Source organism: Melozone crissalis, unplaced genomic scaffold (assembly GCF_028551555.1).
Source record: "Melozone crissalis strain CALT ecotype California unplaced genomic scaffold, PUWL_Pcris_2 ptg000034l_1, whole genome shotgun sequence".
Classification (NCBI taxonomy): Eukaryota; Metazoa; Chordata; class Aves; order Passeriformes; family Passerellidae; genus Melozone; species Melozone crissalis.
Genome location: NW_026535812.1, coordinates 17,234,767 through 17,257,089, shown reverse-complemented (window position 1 = coordinate 17,257,089; position 22,323 = coordinate 17,234,767). Strand labels below are relative to the sequence as shown.

At 63.5% G+C, this 22,323-nt stretch overlaps 2 protein-coding genes across 2 annotated transcripts; one reads left to right on the top strand and one right to left on the bottom strand.

The window, feature by feature from the left end:
- Positions 1–249: 249 nt before the first annotated feature.
- Positions 250–6,626, bottom strand: PRSS56 (serine protease 56). Its single transcript, XM_054283047.1, has 17 exons — positions 6,482–6,626; positions 5,584–5,745; positions 4,803–5,000; positions 4,246–4,299; positions 3,743–3,932; positions 3,536–3,644; positions 3,291–3,450; positions 3,010–3,152; positions 2,720–2,879; positions 2,447–2,635; positions 2,193–2,354; positions 1,985–2,048; positions 1,639–1,801; positions 1,079–1,232; positions 892–972; positions 534–640; positions 250–423 (listed from the first exon to the last, which is right to left on the bottom strand). Exons 1-17 carry the CDS (start codon positions 6,624–6,626, stop codon positions 250–252), a joined length of 2,415 nt encoding a protein of 804 aa, XP_054139022.1.
- A 2,424-nt stretch (positions 6,627–9,050) lies between these two features.
- SLC12A9 (solute carrier family 12 member 9) lies at positions 9,051–19,440 on the top strand. The gene is made up of 13 exons (XM_054282464.1): positions 9,051–9,231; positions 11,303–11,437; positions 11,610–11,747; positions 11,975–12,274; positions 12,491–12,598; positions 12,705–12,816; positions 12,912–13,069; positions 13,334–13,416; positions 13,757–13,881; positions 15,223–15,415; positions 15,578–15,752; positions 16,482–16,628; positions 17,080–19,440. The coding sequence occupies exons 1-13, from the start codon at positions 9,051–9,053 to the stop codon at positions 17,913–17,915; spliced, it is 2,691 nt and encodes an 896-aa protein (XP_054138439.1). The 3' UTR covers positions 17,916–19,440.
- Positions 19,441–22,323: the final 2,883 nt, after the last annotated feature.

Sequence of the window (22,323 nt, the reverse complement as noted above, 5' to 3'; positions counted from 1 at the left end):
GGTGAGGGTGGGCTTGCCAAGGTGGGGGTTCCAGGGGCGAGGAGGACTGTGATTCCTGGCTGAGATGCTTCAGGTACCCGCCAGGGCCCCATTGCCCTGGGGAAGTAAGGAAGTGCTGGTGGGAAGAGAGACTGAGGTACAACTGGGGAGAAAGGGGTGGAAGAGCCTAAGACTGAGAGTGGAGTGTGTTTGAAGGACACAAGGGACACCTGCCCCAGTGCCCTTTCCCCATGCCAGCACACTGCCCCTTTAGGTTTTCAGCACTTCAAGTGCCAGAGCGACGAGGCCAGGCATGCTACGGGCCAGTGTGTCACTGTCCAGCCCCACAAGGCCAGTGAAGGCCGTGGGGCGGCCCCCCACAGTGGCCCGAACCTGTGCCCGGTACAGTCCCTTGGTGTTTTTGGAGCCCAAGTCCACCAGGATCTGTGGGGAGACAACAGCACCATGAGGCCCAGGGGAGCCTGGGCAGAGTGGGACAGTGGCACTGCCTGGGGGGATGGCGCTGCCTGGCTGCCCGGGTGTGTGGCACTCACCTCTTGGAAGGTCATGGCCAGCTGTGCCTCGGGCACGCGCAGCACCCAGGCGTACAGGTCCCGCACCGCGCCCACCCGCGCCGCCGACGCGTTGAGGCCAGGGCAGGCTGCACCCCCAGACAGGCAGCACAGACATGGAGGGGACATCAGGGGTCAATGGTGGGGGCACCGTGCTGCTGCCCACCGCAGGGAGGAGCACCCTTGCCCTGGGGACACCAGGGGAGCATGGGCAGAGGGGGGGAATATGGCAAGGACTGTCCTACTGAAATGGGACAGCCGTGAGACAGGGGCGCAAGGCTGGGTTTGTCACCGTTCCCATGGTGATACCTTGCACCCCAGAGTATCTGTGAGAGCTTACCTCTGCCCATGGCTCCCTCCTCCTCCTCTTCCTCCTCCACCCCGGGCAGCTCCGTGGGCACAAGTTCCCGTTTCTCCCTCCCTGCCACCAAGAGAGGTGTAAAATGCCAGCGGGCACTGGCCGGGCACAGAGCTGGGGGTGGATGGACACCCTGCTGCCCCATTGCCCCCAGTCCCTCCAGGCTCACGGGGTTCTTGGCTTGGCATGGGTGTTCCTGCCAGCTCTCCAGATGCCCATTGTGGCTCCATGGCTTCCAGGGTGGTGCCAAAGTCCAGCTCTGCCCGCAGCTGGGTGATGAAGGCTCGTCCCTGTGCCACCATCTCCTCCACCACGTCCTCACCCTGACGAAGGGAAGAGTGGGACAGGATGGGTGATGGGGCACCCACAGGGCACCCGTGGGCACAGCCACATGCACGGGGGCAGAGTGCAGGGCATGGGTGTGCTGGTGTCAGACAGGGCACTGGTGACATGTAAGTGCTTTGTAGCTGTGTTGGGTCAGACCCTAAGCTGCAGGGTCAGAGCCATGGCTGGCTCTGCACTGGCTGTACTCGGAGCGCTGGTTTATTTGAGGAGGGTGAGATGCCCATTCTCTGGTGGCAAAGTGAGAGATGCCACTTCTGCAGCTGCACAGAGGACAATGGACCTAAGGAATGCCAGGAGGGGACACAGGGGAACTGAAGGGGTTTGGTCGCTGGTGGCCCAGTCACAAGAGGACAGGGGTCCCCCAGCCTGTCCCTCCCCACATACCTGCAGGAAGAGCTGCATCTCCCCGGAGAGCTGCTCCCTGTCCCGTGCTGTCACCAGGTGGCTGCCCCCTGCCACAGTCCTCAGGGCCTCCACCCAGTCCTGCAGCTGGGGTCCCACTACCCCAAAAAGCTCTGCAAAGGGGGGCAGCCGCCTGCCCCCCCACCTGGAAGCACAATGGGGTGAGCTCAGACTGGGTGGGCAGTGCCACCCTCTGCACCCCACCTGGGTACCCTGGGGGAATGCCCTGGTAGCAGCAGGAACAGGATCCCAGGCTGTCCCCAAAATGCCATGTCAGTGCCCACCACCATCTCTTTAGCCCCTCAGCCTGTGGCCCACCATGCCTCACCTGCTGAGGGGTCTCTGGGGTCCCACTGCTGTGGGGCTGGATTGGGCCCCTGCCACAGCCAGGCCTGTGGGAACGAGAAAAGGACAGGACAAAGGATAGAGGAGCCCTGTTGGGAAGCCAGGGCAGGCTGCTGGTGCTCCAAGCACCAGCACAGGGGAGACTGAGGGGACCCCAAGGGGGCATGGGGTGGTCCAGCCTGGGACAGTACCTGGGGCATCCCTGCGGACACGGGGAGGAAAGAAGTGCCCGTAGATCTTGCCCAGGAGCTGGGGCAGAGTGCGGGTGAGGAAGGAGAAGTCAAACTGGTTTCGGATGAAGTCCCCAGCCTGGTGCAAGAGATCCACCAAGGTCTGGGCATAGGAGTGCAGCTCTGTGGGTGTAGAGGGAGAGATGTGACCCTGGCCCCATGCCAGAAATGCGGTCCCCCCCTACACCCTAGCCCTGGCACGACCCCCAGCTCACCACATCGCCTCGTCCTGGCATGGCAGGTCTCCTCGGCCAGACGGGCACAGGTGGCCTTGCCCTGAGGAGCCCGACAGGAGCCGGCGTAGAAGGCGCAGAGGCGGGCGCGCTCCGGGCGCTGCTGCTCGGGGGGCAGCTGTGCCACAGCCAGCAGGTCGAAGCAGCTCGGCTCTCGGCTGCCAGGGGCAGCTGTGAGAGAACCGGCGCTGCCATGAGTGCTGAAAACCCCCTGGGCATCTCCGAGCCCCCTGCGGTGCAGCCAGGAGCACTCACAGTCCATCTGGAGACTCAGCCAGTCCGTGAAGGCGGTGACACGCGTGTAGACTCCTGGTTTGCCCCGCTCGCCGCAGCCATCACCCCACGAGGTGATGCCGTAGAGGACAAAGTGGTGAGAAGTGGGGTCCTCACATGCCAGCGGCCCCCCTGAGTCACCCTGAGGGGGAAATGCCGGTGCACTGGGCTGGGCTGGGACCCCAGCCATACTGACGGGCTGTGTACGTGCCCAGCACTATGTGAGGGATTTTTGAAGTAGGGTGCTGACAGTTCCTCAGGCACGGCGTTACCTGGCAGGAGTCGATGCCTCCAGACAAATACCCAGCACAGAACATGGCACTGGTGAGAAGCTCCTTGCCCAGGGCACCTCGGCACGTCTCCTGGCTGAGCAGGGGCACCTGTGCCTCCATCACCACGTCGGCTGCTGGTCCCTCTGTCAGGCAAGGCACCCATTATGGGGTGCTCTGTGTCCTGACATCTCCCTCTCTTTCACATCCCCCTGCCCTGCCTGGGTGCGCTGGGCTGGGCACCAGAGAGGGCACAGAGGGGAACACCCCACGGAGTCTCCTACCTTCGTAGAGGGAGCCCCAGCCCGCGATGTAGCAGGGCGTGCCGGGGCTGGGATCCCCAGAGCCGCTGGGAAGGCACACAGGGCTGACGGTGGGTGACGGCGCCAGCGGCACTGCCAGCTCCAGCAGCGCCAGGTCCCCGTGGAACGTCTTGGGGTTAAACTGGAAGGAGATGAGGGGATGTCGGTGTGGGGATGTCGGTGTGGGCCCCTGGGGCATGCACAGCGAGGTGCATGCCTCCACCGACCTTAGGGTGAGGCAGGATGCGCCGGACGGGCACTGCCCGCTTGCCCGCTCCCGGCTTGCCCAGCTCGTGGTCGCCCACCACCACTGTCCAGGCCAGCTCGTTCCGGTTCCTGGCGGGGTGGGGGGCAGCCGGTTACAGGGGTGACGGTGCCTCCCCGTGCCCGCCTCCGCAGGGCATCATCCCCGCACTGCCGTGCCCGCACCGTACCCGCCAAAGCAGTGTGCCGCCGTGAGGACCCAGGAGCGCCCCACGAGCACCCCTCCGCACATCAGCTCCCCGTGCAGCCGCACCGACACCAGCCAGGGCCAGGCGCCCCGCGGGGCCACGCTGCCGCCCATGATCCGGCCCCGGGGGGCTGTGCCGTTGGCTTGCGGGACCCCGCGGCGCCCGCAGCTCCCTGGGGGACAGAGTCGGGATGAGAGGAGCGTCCTGCTGGCCGGCTGCTGGACACCGCGTCTCCCAGGTGGGCTCGGGTGGCCGGGGACGGCCGCGGCAGGTGGAGGGGGTGGCGGGACATGAGGCGCGTCGGGCGCGCTGTCAAGCCTCATCGTGCTCACGGAGGCGAGCGGGCGGAGGGCCGGGGGCACCCCGCAGCCCGGCAGCTGCCGACGCTAACCTCTGCCCCCCGGCCCAGCAGGCAGCCGGGGGCCGGGGGCGCCCCCGGCGTGCTGGGGGGGCGGCGTGGGCACGGCGAGGCCGCCCCGGCTCACCTGGCATTGTCGCCTCCGCTGCTGCGTCAGGACTCGGGGCTGCGGTCACCATCTCTGCAGGGACAGGCTGTCATGGCATGTGGGGACACTCCCCCCCAATGTCACCACCACAGCCCTGCTGTCCTCAAGCCGCTCCAGTTCCCTTCCGCGCCCCCAGACCCCCATCAGCCCGAACAAACATCCCTGTACCACCCCAGGGAGTGCTCATCACCCCCAGTGACTCAGTATCCCCGTCTCCCCCTGCCCACTTCTCCCACCGCTGATTGTTCATTGCCCCTCAGTGTCCCAGCCCAGCCCAATTTGCTCATCGCTCCAAATACCTCCATCCCCCAAATCTCCAATTTCCTTCTCAGATCCATCTCCCAGCCTTCCATCCCACCAGAGATCCCTTACCACTCTACCATACCCTCACCTCCACCATCTCCTCACTCCATCCCAACACCCTCTGTCACCCCAGCACCCCACATCCCTTCCAAGCACCCCCTGGGGATACCCCATTTGTTATTGTAGGGTCTCCCATGTCTGGGAGGAGCCGGGGGGTGCGGGTGCCCACTCACGGCACTGCTGGAGGCGGCGTTGGCAGAGCTGGGCGCTGAGCGGGGCGCAGGTGTGCAGGGCGCCCTCGGGGGGGCACAGGCGCTGGTAGGGGGCACAGGCCTGGCTCAGCGCCCGGTTGCGCTGGAGCAGCTCCGGCAGTGCCTGGGCATCCAGCAGGGCCTGGCAGCTGGGGGGCATGGCAGGAGGCACAGCTGGGGCTGCAAGGACAGCAGGGCTGTGGGCATCGCCGTGTCCTCCCTGCGCTCCTCTGCCCAGGCCACCCCCATCTCTGCTTTGGGATGGGTGGGAAGGGAGCATGTTAGGCTGTGGAGTCCGCATGTTTTGGTAGGGTCTTCTGGGTACTGGAGTAAGTTTTTGGGGTGAATATCTGAAAAGTTCACTAGGGATCAGGCAATTTTTTGGATAGGGCTCCAGGTGATTGGGTAAGATCTGGAGACAATGGGAACTGCTTGGGCAGGGTCATTAGCAGTAAGGGATATATTTCGGGAGTCAGGGTGCTGTTTTGGTAAAAGCCTCTAGGTTAAGCCTGTAGGGGATGAGTATGGTTTGGGTAAGATCTTGGGGCATCATTTTGATAGGATTTCTAGTGGATGATGTAGCATCCAAATATTAGGGTAGAGTCTCCAGGCACGGGTGCAGTTTTTGGTAGGATCTTCTGGGCATGAGCTGGTGTTTAGATAGGACCCTTGGGCTGCATTTGGCTGGGGATCCTGGCTCCTATTTGGGTAGGGTCTCCTGGGGACAGGGCAGGGCAGTGGGGGCAATGGGGTCATGACTCACGCGGGCAGCGGCCGGTGCTGTTGGCGCAGGGTGGGAAGAGGCAGGGGGCACAGAGCCCGCAGGCGCCGCGCTGCCGCTGCTGCTCGGACAGCGCCCGCTCCAGGGCCAGCAGGGCGCTCCTCAGGGCCGCCTCCAGCACCAGCGTCCCCCGGCTCGACAGCGCTGGTGGGTGCACACAGGGGGGTCAGACCCCCAGAGCCCCCACTGCTGCCCCCCCACAGCCACGGAGTGTCCCCAGCCCGCCTGGTGCCTGCGCCCTGGTATTGCCACAGCAGGTGTCAGGCTGGGCATGGCCTGTCACCCTCTGCCTACAGTGACAGCCACCAGTGTCGCCTCACTGCTGGAGCTGGCACACGCACACCTGGGTGTTTGCCCAGGTCTCTATGTTCCTGTTTTACATGGAGACAGGGTGTGAGCCCAGGCAGGTGTGCCCACGTGCACCTCTGTGCACACTTTTGAGTGCACACTTGTTGTACCAGGGTCCGTGTGCCCGTGTCTGCATGTTCCTGCATGTGCTCATGTGTGTGCAGTCCTGTGCCTGCCCTATGTGTGCATGCCCCCGTGTGCCCCTATCTGTGACCACCTGCACCCATGCAGAGCCACCTTCCATGCCCTGGCAGATTGTGCCCTGGAAGCGGCACAGCGCTGGTGCTGCAGGGCATAAACCACAGCACTCCCTGCACCTCCTGTGTCCCCTAGTGCCACTGGCAGCGCTTGACACTCAGTCCAGGCAGCACAGACATACCCCGGGTTTTAGGGGATGTTGACAAGGACCTGGCCATCCTGCTTGTGCTGCCTCCCTACCTGAGAGTGAACCCAAGGGTCCCATCTCCTACAGCCACCCCATCTGCAGCCAGACTCTCCCGCAAAGACACCCCCGTCCCTGTGCCCCACTGACCTTGCAGGATGCTGGCCGGCATGGGGTACAGCCTCTGCCCCAGGGGTGCCCCCCCCACCAGCTGCAGCAGCGGCAGCAGAAGCACGGGGGGGACCAGCCGGACCCCGAGAAGACCGTCCCGTGTCCTCTTCCCTCTTTGCTCCATCCCCGGGCGGGCAAAGGGGGGCAGGCGGGGGGAACCCCCGAAATGCCCGAGGCAGGCAAGGAGGGATGGATATATACGGTGCCCCCCGGGCGGTGGGAGGAGAGAGGGGCCGGGGGAGCACAAACAGGCGAGTTCATTAATGTCGCGCCAAGATGCCAGCTCGGGGCGGGGGGCGCGGGGGGGGCGCAGCCGGGGCCTCAATGCCGCCTTTGTTCGACGAGGCCTCCGGGCGGGCAGCATCAGACGGGCGCTGCGCTCCGGCGCTGCCCGCGGCCCTTGATCATTTTCACGCCAAGCCTGGCCGCGCCACCCTCCCTGCTGCGGGCCCCGGGCGGGTGGGAACGCACCGGCGGCTGCGGGCGCGGGGGGCCCGGGCTGGGCGTGGGAGCCCCGCCGGCAGTTTCAAAGGCGGCAGCGGGCCGGGAGCGGCCGAGCGCACCAGGCGGGGGAAGGGAAGGCGGGGGTGTCCGGGGAGGGGTCCCCGCTCCCTGTGCCAGCCCAAGCCTGGCTGAACAGATCGCCCCGCCTAAGGGCGCTGCACCCCCGCGCTGAGCGGCGGCTGCCCCCGGGGATACCCCTCCGATGCCCCCGCCGCAGTATGACCTGTCCTGTGCAGGGTGCAGGCAGAAAGACGTGCCCCGGCCGGGGCAGGTGGGACCGTGTCACCGGCTGTCCTTCTTGCTTGTTCTCTTTTTCAGCAGCGGGCCCGGGTTGGGGGCAGCTTTGGCCCCAGGGATGGGAAGGCAACACTCACCGGTCCAGCGGGACAGCCTGCTAAGTGCCCCCCGCTCGGCTGGTCACTGGCACCACATTTTGGGATGCCACTGCCTTGCCCCAGTTGCCACCCTCCTGTGCCCAGGAGCCCAGCCTCAGCTCCTTTGGTTAAAGTCCAGCTGCATTTTCATCACTTTGGGGTGCAACAGATGCCCATGCCCTCAACTCTGTCCCTGTAAAAGGAACTGAGGTTCCTGGGTCCCATGTCCATTTGTGGGGTGCCCATCTTTGCTAGGGGGCAGAGATGGGTGCCTGTGTTCAGAGATCTGTCTTTGCTAGGGGTAGGGAGTGTCCGTGTCCTCATGTCCTCTGGGGAACAGGGGGTGCCCGTGCTCAAATCTCTGTACTCCACAGGGGTACCCACACCCCGCTCTCTGCCCCCAGTAAGTGCAGCAGGTGCCCGTGTCCTCATCCCTATTTCGAGTCCTGCGGATGCTCGTCCCCATTAGGGGCAGGAGCGGCTCCGTGCCCGCGCTCCCCCTGGTCCTCCCGGCCGCGATGGTGCCAGCGGGGCGCGGACAATGCCGCTTCAGTGGCACATCAAAGGCACGGGCTGCCCGCGGCTGGCACGGCGACAGGCCCGCCGCAGATGAAAGCCCCGGCCGCGCGGGCTCCCACCTCGGCCGCGGGGGCACGCTGTGCCTCCGCCCCACGGGGGACGGCGGGGCCGAGTGGGGGACACAGCCCCGCGGCACACAGGGGCGCGCTCTGCCGCCCCGTCCCGGTGTCCCCGCACGGATCCCCCCACCAGCGACACGCGGGGGTCCAATCCATCTGCGGACCGCAGTCGGCGCCCACGCGGGAACTTGAGGCCGGAGTGGTGCTCGCCCCCGGCCGCACCGTGCCCCCCGCTCCCGGTGCCGGTGCCAACCCCATTAACCTAATTGGCGAGGCGCTCGGCCGCCCCGGGCGGCGGCGGCAGTGGGACCCCGGGGCCCGGGCAGATCCCAGCCCTGGCAGCGGGCAGGGGGGGACGGTGGCCCGGGGCCCCAATTGTCCGGTAATTGGCGCGGGCAGCCGAGCCCGGCCGGCAGCGCCGCGGGGCGGGGGAGCGGACATGGGCGGGAGCTGTACCGGAGCTCCCGAGAGGGCCCGGGGCTACAGGAGCCGGTATCAGGTGTTGGCCCCTGGGGGGTCGGGGGCAGGGGCCGCGTGGCGACGCAGGGGCGGGTTTTGGGGTGCGAGAGGAGTGGGGCGAGTTCGGAGGACGCGAGTAGGGGGACAGTGCCGGGGACCAGAGTGGGGAGACCCCGGAAGGGCTGAGGGTTGGGGGTGTAGAGTGACCCGGGCTGGGGAGGAAGTCACTGTGGGGGTGTTGGGGTGTGGCTTGGGGGGGCGGTGGAGGGGACCACTATGGAAGAGCATTTTGGGACGGGGGACAGGTGACAAGATCGGGGGGCTGTGGGCGGGGCCACCAAAGGGGCGTGGGCAGAGTGCAGGGTGGGGCGGGGCCGCAATGGTGGGCTAGCACGGGGCGGGGCCTATCGAGGGGCGCGGTCGGAGGCGTGGCCTGAGCGGCGGGTCGTGGGCGGGGCCGTGTGTGGGGCGGGGCCCGGCGGGTCGGGACGGGGTCGGCGGGCGGGGCTGCCGGGGCGGGGGCCGGGGCCGGGACCGGACGCTTTTCGGGATCGGCGGGGCCCGAGCCGGGCCATGGCGAGCTCGGAGCGGAGCGCGCTGCTCACGTACCGCCTGTGTGGCGGTTCGGCCGAGGAGGAGCGGGGCCGGGAGCGCGGCCGGGCCGCCGCCGCCCCCCGCAAGCTGCCCACATTCCTGGGCGTTGTGGTGCCCACGCTGCTCTCCATGTTCAGCGTCGTCCTCTTCCTGCGCCTCGGTGAGTGCCGCCGCCCCTGGGGCACCCCCCGCTCCCGGCCGCGGCCCGGAGCCCCTCGAGAGTCACCAGCTCTGCCTGGTACCCCCAGCCCGGCCACCGTCTAATCTCGGGGCCCCCGCCTCTGGAGCCCCGAGCCACCCAGTCTGGGTGCCAGTGCCCTCCCAGTGCCCTCTCCTGGGCCTCCGTCTCTGCTGCAGTCCCAGTGCTCCCCTCCAGTGCGTACCCCACTGCCCACAGTTTGCGGTCCCCGTGCCTTTCCCCTGCCTGCTCGGTTCCATACCGGGCTGGGGTCCCGGTGCTGTGTCCCCACCTGACCCCACTAGGCTAGGGGCTCGGGACAGGAACCTGCACTACAGGAACCCAATTAGGACCTTAGGGACCCGCGTAAGGGACTCTAGTTCAAAACCCTGATGTTCCGGGAGTAGAATCCTGTGTCTTCCCCTAAACGGGATTCCAGTGCCTTAATGACCATCTGTCCCAGTGCTGGGATCCGGCTGCTTCCCAGGCATCCTGCAGCGCCAGGCTCCAGCACCCCAGTTCTCTCTCGCATCCCATCCAGTGTCCCAAGGGCAGAACCCTGGTGACCCCCAGCAGATTCTCAGCTTCCCCTCTGTGTGTGTGCAAAGGGCACGCATTGTTTCCCAGTCTGCCCCCAGTTTGGTCATGAGTCTGTTACTGTGACTCCTGGGAGACGAAGGGGGCAGGATGGGCATGGGCTGGGGCAGCTGGCAGCCTTTTGTGGGGCCTGAAGGGGTGGGTGCCCCAGCATGGCCCGGGGCAGGCGGGGCGGCCAGTGTTTGCTCTGGTCCGGGAACGGGAAAAGCTTTTCCTCTTTCGCTTTCCGCCCACGGAAAGCCCAGGGCGGGAGTTGGCGGCGTGCCCGGGGTCCCCGCCGGGCCACGGGGACCTTGAGACCATTCCCCTGTCTGGGAGGCCCCCAGGATGGGGGCACGGGGCCATCACCCCTGTCATCGTTCACCCCTTTCCCACTCCCCTGCCTGGGGACTTCGTACAGGCTCTGCCTCCCCCAGCCCCGCAGCGGACACCGGCCTCTCCCTGCCTGACCTGGCCCCCGCCCGGGGCTGTGTTACCCCGGGCACCGCGGGGCTCTAGGAGAGGTGCGGGTGGAGGGGAAGGAAAGCTGCCAGGAAGAGGAACTTTCCCACTCTGGGGAGCCAACGCTCTCCCGGTCGGCTCCCCGCTTCCCCCACACCCTCACATGCTCCCCACATCTCCTGGGTTAGCAGCCCCTCCTGCTTAGGCCCGCAGTGCTTTTGGGGCATCCCTTTATTTCCACCACACCCCCACCCCCCCTTACATGTGGCACTCGGATGCCCCCCGGCTCTCTGGGGACCGCAGCGGGTGCCCTCAAAGCCAGCGTGTCGCCCCGAGGGCTCCTTGCGGTGCCGGTGCCCCGGTCACCCCCCCTCGCCTCTCCCGCGGGCACATCCGCGGCCTGGCCTGTGGCTGAGATAGGGCAGCGCCCACAGCCGCGGGCAGCCCCTTCCTGCCCGCAGTGTCGCCAGCCGGGATCGCTCCACCGGGATCGCTGCCGTCACCCCGGGCAGGGCCGGGGGGGCTCTGGGCCCTCTCTCCGCGGGAACACCCACCCACCCCACTGGGAGCGGTGCCGTGTCTGGCAGGGACACCCGGGCTGCTTCTACTTCCTGCTGTGCTGTAGGCAAGCGGGCAGAAAGGGGATCCCTGTGGGGAGCTCCTGACTCCCCACTCTGAGGAACAAGGGTGGCAGCAGGACACGGGGGTCCGAGCAGCAGAGCCCCTTCCCTGTTTGGTTAGTTTTTGGGCACACCTGAACCAGACACGGGTGTAAAATGGAGATACCCTGAGAGAGGGAGACACTGGTGTGTGCTGCTGTGGGTGGGAGGTGGAAGCGTCCTCATCCTGGATGGAAGGGGGCTGGCAGGTCCTGGGGGAAGCTGTGGGTACCGGGATGGGAGTGGCCACGTTCCTCAGTGGGGTGAGGTCTGTGTGGTGGCAGTGCCAGGGACTCTGTCCTGCAGGTTGTCCATGCTCAGCTAATGGGCACGCTGGCCTCTCCCATCCTCGGCAGGGTTCGTGGTGGGTCATGCTGGGCTGTACCAGGCCCTGGCCATGTTCGCAGTGGCATATTTCATCATTGGCATGACGGTGCTGTCTGTGTGTGCCATTGCCACCAACGGGGCACTGGACGCTGGAGGAGCCTACTGTATCCTTTGCTGTGGGTGCTACTGGGACAGTACATGTGGGACAAAGCTGAGTGACTACCCAGTGGCCTTGGGGTGCCATTCTGAGGCTGGGACCCTGTTGGCCTGGGAGAGAGGGGAGGGAGCATCTGATGGTGGTTTGCGCTGCTGACATCTTCCCTTGACGCGAGCAAGATATGATCAGCCGTGCCTTGGGCCCGGAGTTTGGCGGCAGCATCGGGATCATGTTTTTTCTGGCCAATGTGTGTGGCAGTGCCCTCTATGTGCTGGGGCTGGTGGAGGCAGTGGTGGACAGCTTTGGGATCCTGCCTGGTGAGTACCACCCTGCGTGGTGGCAGGGGACAGCAGGTGTCCCTTACCTGAGCAGCCCGAGTGCTGTGCCAGGCATGCCAAACACCATGCCCAGCTGAGCCGGCATGGCTCACCCAGCCCTCTGGCCAGTGAGTTGGTGCCCATCATGCCTGACACAATGCTAGTAGCTCTCAGCTCCCTGTGATGCCCCCTCTGAGCTTGGCTGATCCTGACTTGTCTCTGCGCAGGGCAAGAAGCGGGCACAGGTGTCCACGTCCTGCCCCAGAGCTACTGGTTCGAGCTGCTCTACGGCACCGTGCTGCTGGCGCTCTGCCTCCTCGTGTGCCTCGTGGGTGCCTCCATCTATGCCAAGGCCACCTTCCTCATCTTCCTCGTCGTTGCAGCTGTCTTGGGCACCATCCTTGTCAGCTTCTTTGCCACACGGCCCCTGAAGGTGCCCATCCGCCTGCCCGACGGCAATGGCACTGAGACTGATAATGGCTCCTTCACCGGCTTCTCCCTCAGCACTCTGCGAGACAACCTGGGCGGTGAGGAGAGGCTTCTCCCACCTGCCTGCCGTGCCCACTGGCACTGCCACATCACATGGGGCTTGCTCGAGGGTGGGGGCAGCTGGTGGGCACAAAGCAGGTGCTGTGGGGTGGTTTCTCTTGGAGGTTATGTGTGGGGACATGGAGGAGTGGGCCTGTGGCGGGGCTGTGCCACCCTGTACAGCCTGTCACAGCTCCTGTCTGTGTGTCCTGCAGGTAAGTATGATGTGGACTACACCACCGGGCAGATGATGAGCTTCAGCTCCGTGTTTGCAGTGATGTTCAACGGCTGCACTGGCATCATGGCAGGCTCCAACATGTCAGGTATGGACAGGAGGTGCCTGGCAGGGTGGCACGAGGAACAGGAACTGGGAGAGATGAGGGGTGTGCTGTGCCTGTGGGCACTAATGCTGCCTGCTCCTGCCCACAGGGGACCTGAAGCGCCCGAGCTATTCCATCCCACGGGGCACCATCTCTGCTGTGCTCTTCACCTACCTCGTCTACAACCTGCTGGCTTTCCTCATGTGTGCCACCTGCAACAGGTATGGCCACCTCTCCGCATGCCAGGGCGTGCCTGGTGCCAGGGCAGGCTGGCCTGGGCTGAGGCAGATGCCAGTGTGTGTGTGTCCCTCTCCAGGACCCTCCTGCAGAAAGACTATGGCTTCTTGCGTGACATCAGTATCTTCCCACCGCTGGTCACTGTGGGCATCTATGCTGCCACTCTCTCTGCAGCCATGAGCAACCTCATCGGGGCATCCCGCATCCTGTACGCCCTGGCCCGGGATGATCTCTTTGGTGAGTGCCCAGAATACCCTGGCACTCGTTGGAGCCCCCTCAGCAGGTTGTCCCTGATAGGGACCAGCCCTGACAGCAGGGAACTCCCTTCTTGGTGTGGGGGTGATGGTTTGTGGGCTGGTGTGTGCCCATTTGGGTCACCTGCATGTCCTGGAATTTGCCCCCGCCCCAGCACTCAGGGTGGGGATGGGACTCTGGCTGGTGGTTGAACCTGTGGCTGCCTACTGGGGTGTCCCAGCCCAGCCTCCCTGCTCTGCCTTGCAGGCCAGGCACTGGCACTGGCCAAGAAGACATCTGCCAGTGGGAACCCAGTGATGGCAGTGATCCTCTCCTGGCTGGTGGTACAGGTGAGTTTGTCAGCCATGCTTCTTTCCTGGCCTTGCTGGGTGAAGGTTGGTTGTCACCCGGGCTGGGTGTTGTGGAGCCTGGCATGTCCCCCTGCCCTGTGGAATTCCTCTCCCAGCCCCCCTGCCCTGGGTGTCCTACTGAAGTTGTGCCCTTCCCTCCCTGAGGCAGGAGGTATCCCATAAATTAAGGATAAATCACAAAAAGGGAAAGGGATTCGGATTCCTGTCTGTAACCCTTGCCCATCATACCCCTGGGATACACCCCACGTGGACAGGGGTGGCTTGGGCACATGCCTGATGTGCCATCCCAGGGTATGCATTCACCCTGTGCTCTCTGCAGCTTGTGCTCTTTTCTGGGAAGCTCAACACCATTGCAAGTGTCGTGACAATCTTCTTCCTCCTGGTTTATGCCACTGTCAACCTGGCCTGCCTGGCACTGGAATGGGCCTCGGCCCCCAACTTCAGGTACCCACTGCCACAGGGGAGAGAGCCTGTGCTGAAATGTTTGGCAGGCACCCATCCCTCCATTCTTCTGTCTGTGTTTCTCCTGCCACCCCTGTGCCTCAGATTTATGATGAGATGGCAGGCAGAGATGCTGAACTCCCCTCTCCTGGGCATTAGAGGGACAAAGACACCCCTATCCCTGGGGAGAGAGAAGGGGACAGGTCCTAGAATGGCACTGGCTTGGCACGGTTCTTGTGCACTGGCACTGCTTTGCTGAGTGGATATGGATAAATCCAGCACCATGGGTACCACCCGCCCCCTCCCCTCAGGCTTCCAGAGGTAATTTATAGCCTGGGCCCGGCCGGCATCCCCCGGGCAGTTTGCCAAGCGGTGATGGAGCCCACTTTCCATTAGCGCTAATTAAACTAACGGAGAAGGGGGAGGGAGGAAGGAGGATTCTGGGTGGGAGGAGGAGAAAATAGCTTCCAGGAAGAAGGAGTATGTGTAGCAGGCAGGCCCAGCCTGTGGTACAAGGTGTGGGGTACCCTGGTGTGAGGCTGGGCTTGCAGGGCTGCCCAAATCTGGGGTGCAGGGAATGGCTGGGGGAGCCTGATCTCCCTCCTGGGTGATGCCCACTGCCCTCAGTGCAGGCTGCTGACTCCACAGCATGGAGAATCCCCCAGGTGGGCAGAGATGTTGCACAAGTAGGGCTGCATGGCACTGCCCGGGAGTCCCCCAGAGGCCCCGTTGCCAAAGGAGAGCTGATGCCTGAGCCAGGATGTGGCTTGGCCCCCATCTGCCCTGCCCAGCTGCTTCCTTGACTTGGCACAGAATGGGGCAGGATCAGTGCCTCGGGGGAGCCTGCTGGGACGGGTAGCAACAGGCCCCTCACCCACCCCACATCTGGTGCCTCCCCCCTCCCCTTACTGAGGTCTGCATCAAGCACAGCGGAAAAGGATTTTAATTACCTTTCAGGAAAAACAGCAATTAGAGAAAATAACAGCTTCTCGCCTCCCCGCCTCTGCCTCCCTGCACCAGAATGAGCGGGCACCATGGCTGGCAGCGGTGCCATGCACTGCCCATTACTACCTGGGTGTTCCAGGACAGTGCCAGTCCCATGGCCATCATTGCCCATCTGCCCTGGGCTGGCAGCAACAGGCTGCCCACTGCCCTGGGAGATACAATCTCCCCTCCATAACTTCTCCTCCAGGCGCGTGAGGTGCCCAACATGCCCTGGGCTGGCACAGCGGAATCACTGGGGGTGGGTGGTGTGGCCCTTTGGCACAGCTGCCCCTGCTGTGCCCTTCCCACAGGCAGCATGGGCACCACATGATAGCAGGTGTCCCCTCCTCCCTGCTGCAGGCCCACTTTCCGCTACTTCACCTGGCACACGTGCCTGCTGGGCATCGCAGGCTGCTGCGTCATGATGTTCCTCATCAGCCCTGTGTCAGCCTCAGCGAGCCTGGGCTTCCTCCTCCTCCTCCTCCTTGCCCTTCACTACCTCTCACCCAGCAGCACCTGGGGCTACATCAGCCAGGCCCTCATCTTTCATCAGGTAAGTGCTGTCCTCTTGTTGTCCCCTTGGGGTGGAATGCTGGTGTTCCTGTGGCAGCTCAGCTGTGTCCTGGGCAGCATGTCCTCAGGACTGGCATCCCCAGGGGGTGGATTGGTGAAACAAAAAGGCTTCCTCACCTGTTTCCCTCCCTCCGTCCTGCAGGTGCGGAAGTATCTGCTGATGCTGGATGTGCGGAAGGACCACGTCAAGTTCTGGCGCCCGCAGATGCTGCTGATGGTGCAGAACCCGCGAGGCAGCGCCCGCCTCATCGACTTTGTCAATGACCTCAAGAAGAGCGGCCTCTATGTCCTGGGCCATGTGGAGCTTCAGGACTTGGGTGAGGATCTGCACTGTCTGCTGTGCTAATGGCCTCTGCACTCTGCTGTGGTGCCAGAGGGCTCCTGGGCTTCTTGGGTTGACACTGCTGACCAGTTGATGGCTGAGGAATGTCAGTGTTTTGGGCACATGTGTGGCACATTGGGCTTGGCTGCAATGGGGACATCAGTGAGTTGTGTCTGTCCCATGCCTCCCGTGCACACACACTTACACATGCGTGTGCATGAGTGTCCATCCCTACATGTGCACGTGGGGCTCCTGCATGTGTCGGTGTTGGCATGACGCATGTGCCAGCCAGGTTAGCACCTGTACATACCCAGCACACACGTGGGCACATACTTAGCACAGCCTTGCACACGTGTGTGCCTGTGTCCATCCTCACCTCACATCTGCTGCTGTGTGTCCAGGTGCCTCGGGGGTGTTTGCACTCTCATGTGTGTTGATTTGCACACATGTGCTCTCCCTGGCACATGACATGGCTGATACACAGGCTCTGTTCCCCCTTCCCTGCTGTTGCTGTGGTGACTAATGGCCTGAAATTGGGGAGTGGGGATGGGACTGCCTGGGGTTTCTTACGCATTTATGTACAATTTTGTATCTCTCTCTGTAAGCACCTGTCCATCTCACACGTGCTGGGGTGGGCACAGGGTTTTGCAGCAGGGGTGGACACCAGGGTTAGCCCCAGTATGGGATATCCGTCCCACTGATGCTGGTTTTGTCCCCCACCCAGACATGCTGCCCTCAGACCCGCTGCAGCCCCAGCAGGACTCGTGGCTCAGCTTGGTGGACAAACTGAATGTCAAGGCCTTTGTCAGCCTCACCCTTGCACCCTCAGTACGGCACGGTGTCCGACAGCTCCTCTTCACCTCTGGTCTTGGTAAGTGGTGCCTGGTCTGGACATGGGTGAGGGTCCATCCTGCTGTCCCTGTAGGTTGAGAAGTGCCAAGGGGTTTGGAGGAACATGGATGGTCGATGCCAGAGCCAAGTTTGCTCTTGGAAGCATCTGGGGTCAACTGTAGGCTTTTTGGGGTTTGGAAGCATCACTGTTGGCAGTGTTGAGGGGCTTGAAGATACCTGGATGAGATGTGCCAAGGGGTTTGGAAGCACCCAGTGTGGGCAGTCCCAAAGCCAAGTGGGAGAGTTATTGAGTGGGCAGTGCAAAATGGAGTCAGGTCATGGAGCTATCTAGGTTTGATCCTGAGGGGTCTGAAATTGGCAGGGTGAGCAATGCCAAAGTCAAGCTGTGGCTTGTTGACACCTGCAGTGCCCAGAGGGCTGGTGGAGCCCTCTGCCTCTGCTTAGCTGGGCTGGCACGGTCTCTCTGGCAGGCGGGATGCGCCCCAACACCCTGGTGCTGGGTTTCTACGACGACGAGGCACCGCAGGACGGTCTGGCCCGGCACCCCGCCTTCACCAGCGCCCGTGAGGAGGTTCCCCTGGGCTTCCCCCCGCTGCGGGCAGCCGCCACTCCCAAACTGCTGTCAGCCCGGGAGTACGTGGGCATTGTGGCTGACGCCCTGAAGATGCTTCGCAATGTCCTGCTGGCCCGGCAGCTGGAGAGCCTGGACAAGGCCTGGGAGCTGCGGCGGGCCGCCAGCCCCCCGCCCACCATCCACGTGTGGCCCGTCAACCTGCTGCGGCCCGACAGCGCCCGCTACGCCGACACCTGCAGCCTGTTCCTGCTGCAGATGGCCTGCGTCCTCAACATGGCGCGGGCCTGGCGCCGGGCCCGCCTGCGCCTCTTCCTCTGCGTGGAGGCGGGCACCATGCCCCATGCCCAGGAGGAGAAGCTGCGCCAGCTCCTCAAGGACCTGCGCATCCAGGCCCAGATCCAGCTGGTGCCCTGGGATGCCATCACCCGCCTGCACTGGCAAACCTGCCACGGACCCTCAGGAGGGCCAGCGGAGGAGGAGGAAGAGGAGGAAGGGGTTGTGAACTTCCCGACCAACACCACCCAAGTGTCAGATGAGTACGTGCGTGCCGCCAACAAACTGGTCCTGGAGCAGAGCCCCGCGCCGGCCGTGCGCTTCCTGTACTTGCCGCGGCCGCCGGCCGACACCAGCCTCTACCCGCTCTACCTGCACCAGCTGGAGCTGCTCACCCGCGGCCTGGGCCCCACCGTGCTGGTGCACGGGGTGAGTGCCGTCACCAGCACCCAGCTCTAGGTGACCCCCAGGTCCCCCTCGGCACCCTGCACACTCCTTTGCCCAGTGCCTTTAGCAGCCTGAGCCTGAGGATGGCCCTAGTGTCTCCATCTTGGTGGGCAAAGAGGGTACCCCACAGTGAGAGGTGGGTGCAGGGAGGGGGTTTGATTTTCGGGGATGTCTCCTGCAGAGGATTAAAGCTGCCCTGGCAGGATCCCAGCACAGCTCTGGGGCTGGATGGGCAGCACGGTGCATTCACGGTGCCTTTTCTTTGGAGTAGGGCATAGCAGGGTCCTGGGGGGGGGGCAAGCACTGGGTGCCCCAGTTATCTGCTGGGAGCCCCTTAGCTGCACCCTGCAACCCCCTCTGTAGTTCCTCCCCTGCCGCAGCCCCCATCCTCTCCTCCGCCAGCTCCTCCGGGCACCCAGCCAGCAGCGGGGATTGATTAAAGGCAGCCTCGACCTTGGTGCCCCAGCTCCCCGCCATCCTCCTGCCTTTCATTAGGAAAAATTAAATGGGAAAGGGTGGGGGAGGGGAGCCTGGAGGCCTGGGCTCCCTTTGTGAGGCTGGGTGGGTGGGGGAAGCAATTGGGTGCTGGCCCTAATGGCTGCAGTGTATGGCACCCTGGATCTTGCTCCATACCCCCAGTGCTGTTAGATGGGGGCTATCCAGATGCTTCAATCTGTAGTCCCCCCCACCCCTATGGCTGCTGATCCCCTGGTGCTGGCAGAAAATGGGGAAATTATTTGTGGTGGGGTCCTTACCCACACACCTGGGTCTCCTGACCTGTTTTTTGGGGCATTTTTATTTCCCCACACACATCATGACCTGCAGGGGGAAGCTGGCCTTGCCCCCTGCCCCCCCTTATTGATTAGAGGAGGGCAGGAAATTGCCTGGGTGCTGCACGATAAATCCATCGGGTGCCTGGCGGGTGGGCAGTGTGCCCAGTGCTGCCTGATGGATTGCTTCCTATTAGCCCCAGCACGGGGGGCTGCTCCCCGCCAGGCTGGGCTCCAGCAGGGGTGACAAGTGTGGCACTGCTGCCTGTGCTTGCTCTCACCAAACTTGGCACTGCTGGCTGGCAGCTCTGCTCAGGCAGAGGGCTGGCAAAACCCAGGTGGTTGGGTGCAGCTGGGAGGAAAAATGATGGAGACCCACATTTTGCAGTGGATTGTGCCCTGGCTGGGGAGGAGGGGGCTGGGGCTGGCTTTGCTGGCTCCTGCAGGAGCTGGGTGCCCTGGGGCGAGCACCACGCGTCCCACGGGATTTATTTACAAACAGTCGGAAGCTGGCACAGGGCAGCCTGGCACCAGCGGGACCCGGAGGCCTATAATGTTAATTATCACCACGTAATTAAAAGCCCATAAAAAGCCTCACACTTCATTAAATTAAAGCTTCCCCTCACTGTGCCCATGGGCTCCAGCAGAGTTAACCTTGGCCATGCCAGGCACCAGCACCTCTGCAGGCAGGGTCCTGGGGCTGGGGGTGCATGGGAGCCCAGGCTCAGGACCATGCAGCCCCCACAGCATTGCAGGGGGTGCAGCATTGAGCACTCTGCAACACCATTCATGTCTCACCTGGGCCACACATGCCTGGGCACATCCAGGGCTGCTGTCCCAGTCAGAGATGCCCACGCAGGGACACGAACACGTGTGCCCATGGCACCGCTGCAGACACACTGTCACACACCCCGTGGCCCGGGCAGGGGCTGACACGGGCACGCACAGGCACAGCCAGGTGTGTCCGTGCAGCATCACGGCCGCTGCAGAGGCAGCACCACGCGCCCGCGCCGCGGCTCCGGCAAACCAGCTCCGGCACGCACCGCCCACGCTGCACACACCTACACAAACAACAGCTTTCCTCTTTCCCAACAGCCAGAGGTGCAGACAAACAGCCACACTCACACCCCTGCATCTCCTCCAGACTCCCACCCATTGCTGTTTGTGCCCAGAGGGGATGGACTGTGCAGAGAGCACCCATCTGTGCCTGCCCGCTCTGTGCCTTGATTTCCCCGAGCTCTGGGCTGTGCTGGGGCAGAGCCTGGTGAATGGGGGACCCCCAAACCCTCCTGCTGCTCTGCATCAGGGGTGCTATGCCAAGGTCTGGGGGGGGGATACAAAGTGGGGAGGGAGCCCACCAGCACACAAGCAGGGACATATGTGTGTGTATGTGTGTAGATGTTCAGGCAGGGATATGCATTAACAAGGAAAGAGTGTGTGTGCGTGTGCACATGGGAGGGGTGCCGTGCTGGGGGCTGTACACGTGCACAAGGGCTGTCTGTATGTGCACACACGTTGGTGTTGGTGTATATACCCACCCCTAGGTGTGACACCCTGATGTGCACACAGGGCTCCAGGAAGGGGGAGCCACGGGGGCACGCACCCTTGTGCATTCGGGGTGTGCAAACTGACACATGCATCTGCCCAGGACTCTGCTGCCAAGTGGGGCCGTGGGCAGGGGGCTCTGGGGGTGGGTGCCCATGGCCCGGCCCTGCGGGGGTGGGCAGCCAACAGGGCCTCGGCTATTTCTTGGAAATTTTGCAGCATTCATTTCAGTGCAAATAAAAGCTGTCATTGCCAGAGAAATGATACTGATCGGGGTCTGAAAAGACAGCAAATTACCCGCCTGAAAATGCACCGCTGGAAAAAAATGCATATTAAACACACAAAAAGGCACTTTGCCATCAGCCGCGCTTCCCCCGCCGCTCCAGAATAACCACACTTTACATAATTCTCCCTCTCCACCTCCGAATTAATTTCGCAGACAGAGGCAGAGGCAACCCTCTGACAATAGCGGAGGGGAGACGCGGCGGCTGCGGGGGGAGTGGGACTGGGGGCTGCTGGGGGGTGCCGTGCTCTGAGCTGGGGGCACGGCACTAAAGGGATGCCAGGTTTGGAGCTGAGGGAAACCGAGGGGTTTTGGGGAGGGGGCGGGGGGGGACGACGACAACTGAGGGGTTTGGGAGAGGTGAGTCCACGGGTGAGGGTTGTGGGTAATGGGTGGATGCACCCAGCTGTGGGGCGGAGCACTCTCCTACTCCCGCCTTGGGTGCTGGGGATGGGCCTCCTTGGGGTGGGACTTGTGGGGTGATGCCCACCCCAAACAGGCAAGTCTTGGGCCAGGTGTTTCCTATAAGGGACAGCCCCTCACTGGTGCAAACCTCCGCCAGCATGTGGGTGCACCAAAAGGCTGTATTGCCCACCCCAGGCTGACACTCCCAAACTAGCAGCCCTCTAAGAAACCCTCGGGAACCTGCCCTGCTTTATTGGGCGTGAGGGCACCATCCCTGCGCCCCAGCGCTGCCGAGGGAGCACAGCGGGGCTCTGCAGGTGATGGTGGGGGGGTTCATCAGGCTGGGTGCTCAGCGCTGAGGGGCTGACAGAGGTGAGAGCGGATGGCGGAGGTTGGCACCGCGCTGCTTTGCATTTTCAATGACAGACCCATGCCGGGTGCTCGGGAGAGTGGAAAAATCTTATTTGTCACCTGCTGGCGATGCGCGGAGGCTCCCGCGCCGCGGCTAATCTTGGGGAAAATGAGGATGCCGGCGGGGTGGCCCGCGGGATGGGCAGGGCGGAGCGGGGCTGGCGGGCTGGGCGACGATGAGCGCCGGGCCACGGGATGCTCACACCCACCTGGTGATCTCTGGATGTGTTGGCCCCGTGGCACGGATCCTGCTGTTGGGTGTGTGTGGGCTGGGCAGCGCTTGGCATCCAGAAGCAGGTGCCCTGTCCCCCAGCCCAGTCTGCAAAGGGGTAAATTCTTTTCTTCCATTCCAGCTCCAGCAGCAGCTGCTTGCCTGGCAGTACGAGTTCCACAGGTTGGCACTGCCTGCACATCCTCTCAGGGCACTCAGCGGACCTTTTTAGGGAAAGTCAGCATTTGGAAGAGGGCGCAGGCACTGCCTGATGCCCCATGTTTACCCACAGGTGCCCACCCCACACCTGCTGTACCCTGGCTTTTTGAGATGCCAACACCCGCGGGACACCGCAGCGCTCTGCGGCCAGCTCAGATTTATCCATTATTTTATATCCACACGCCTTTAATTTTTACAGCCCTGTTGGAGCAATACCCAGGGCTGTTAATAACACCAGGCCCTCCCCGCCCCCCATGTGCATCCATCATGCTCCAACCAAGGCACCAAGCACATCTCAGGGCTGGGTAAGTGCAGGCATGGGAAGTTCCATGCTCCTATCTTCCAGCCAGCACCCTCCTGAGCAGCAGGGTGGATTCCCTGTGCCCAGCCTGATTGGGTGCCCTTGCATCCCACTGGGGTTGGTGATACCTGGCTGCTTAGGGTGCCTGAGCCTGAGGTGTCTCTCTTGTGGGATTCATGATTCTCTCTGCTTTGGTGTGTGCCCCATGAAAGCTGAGCTGCAACACCTGAGCTTGTGTTTAGTGTGCCAGGGTACAGGTGGATGGCAGAGAGTGC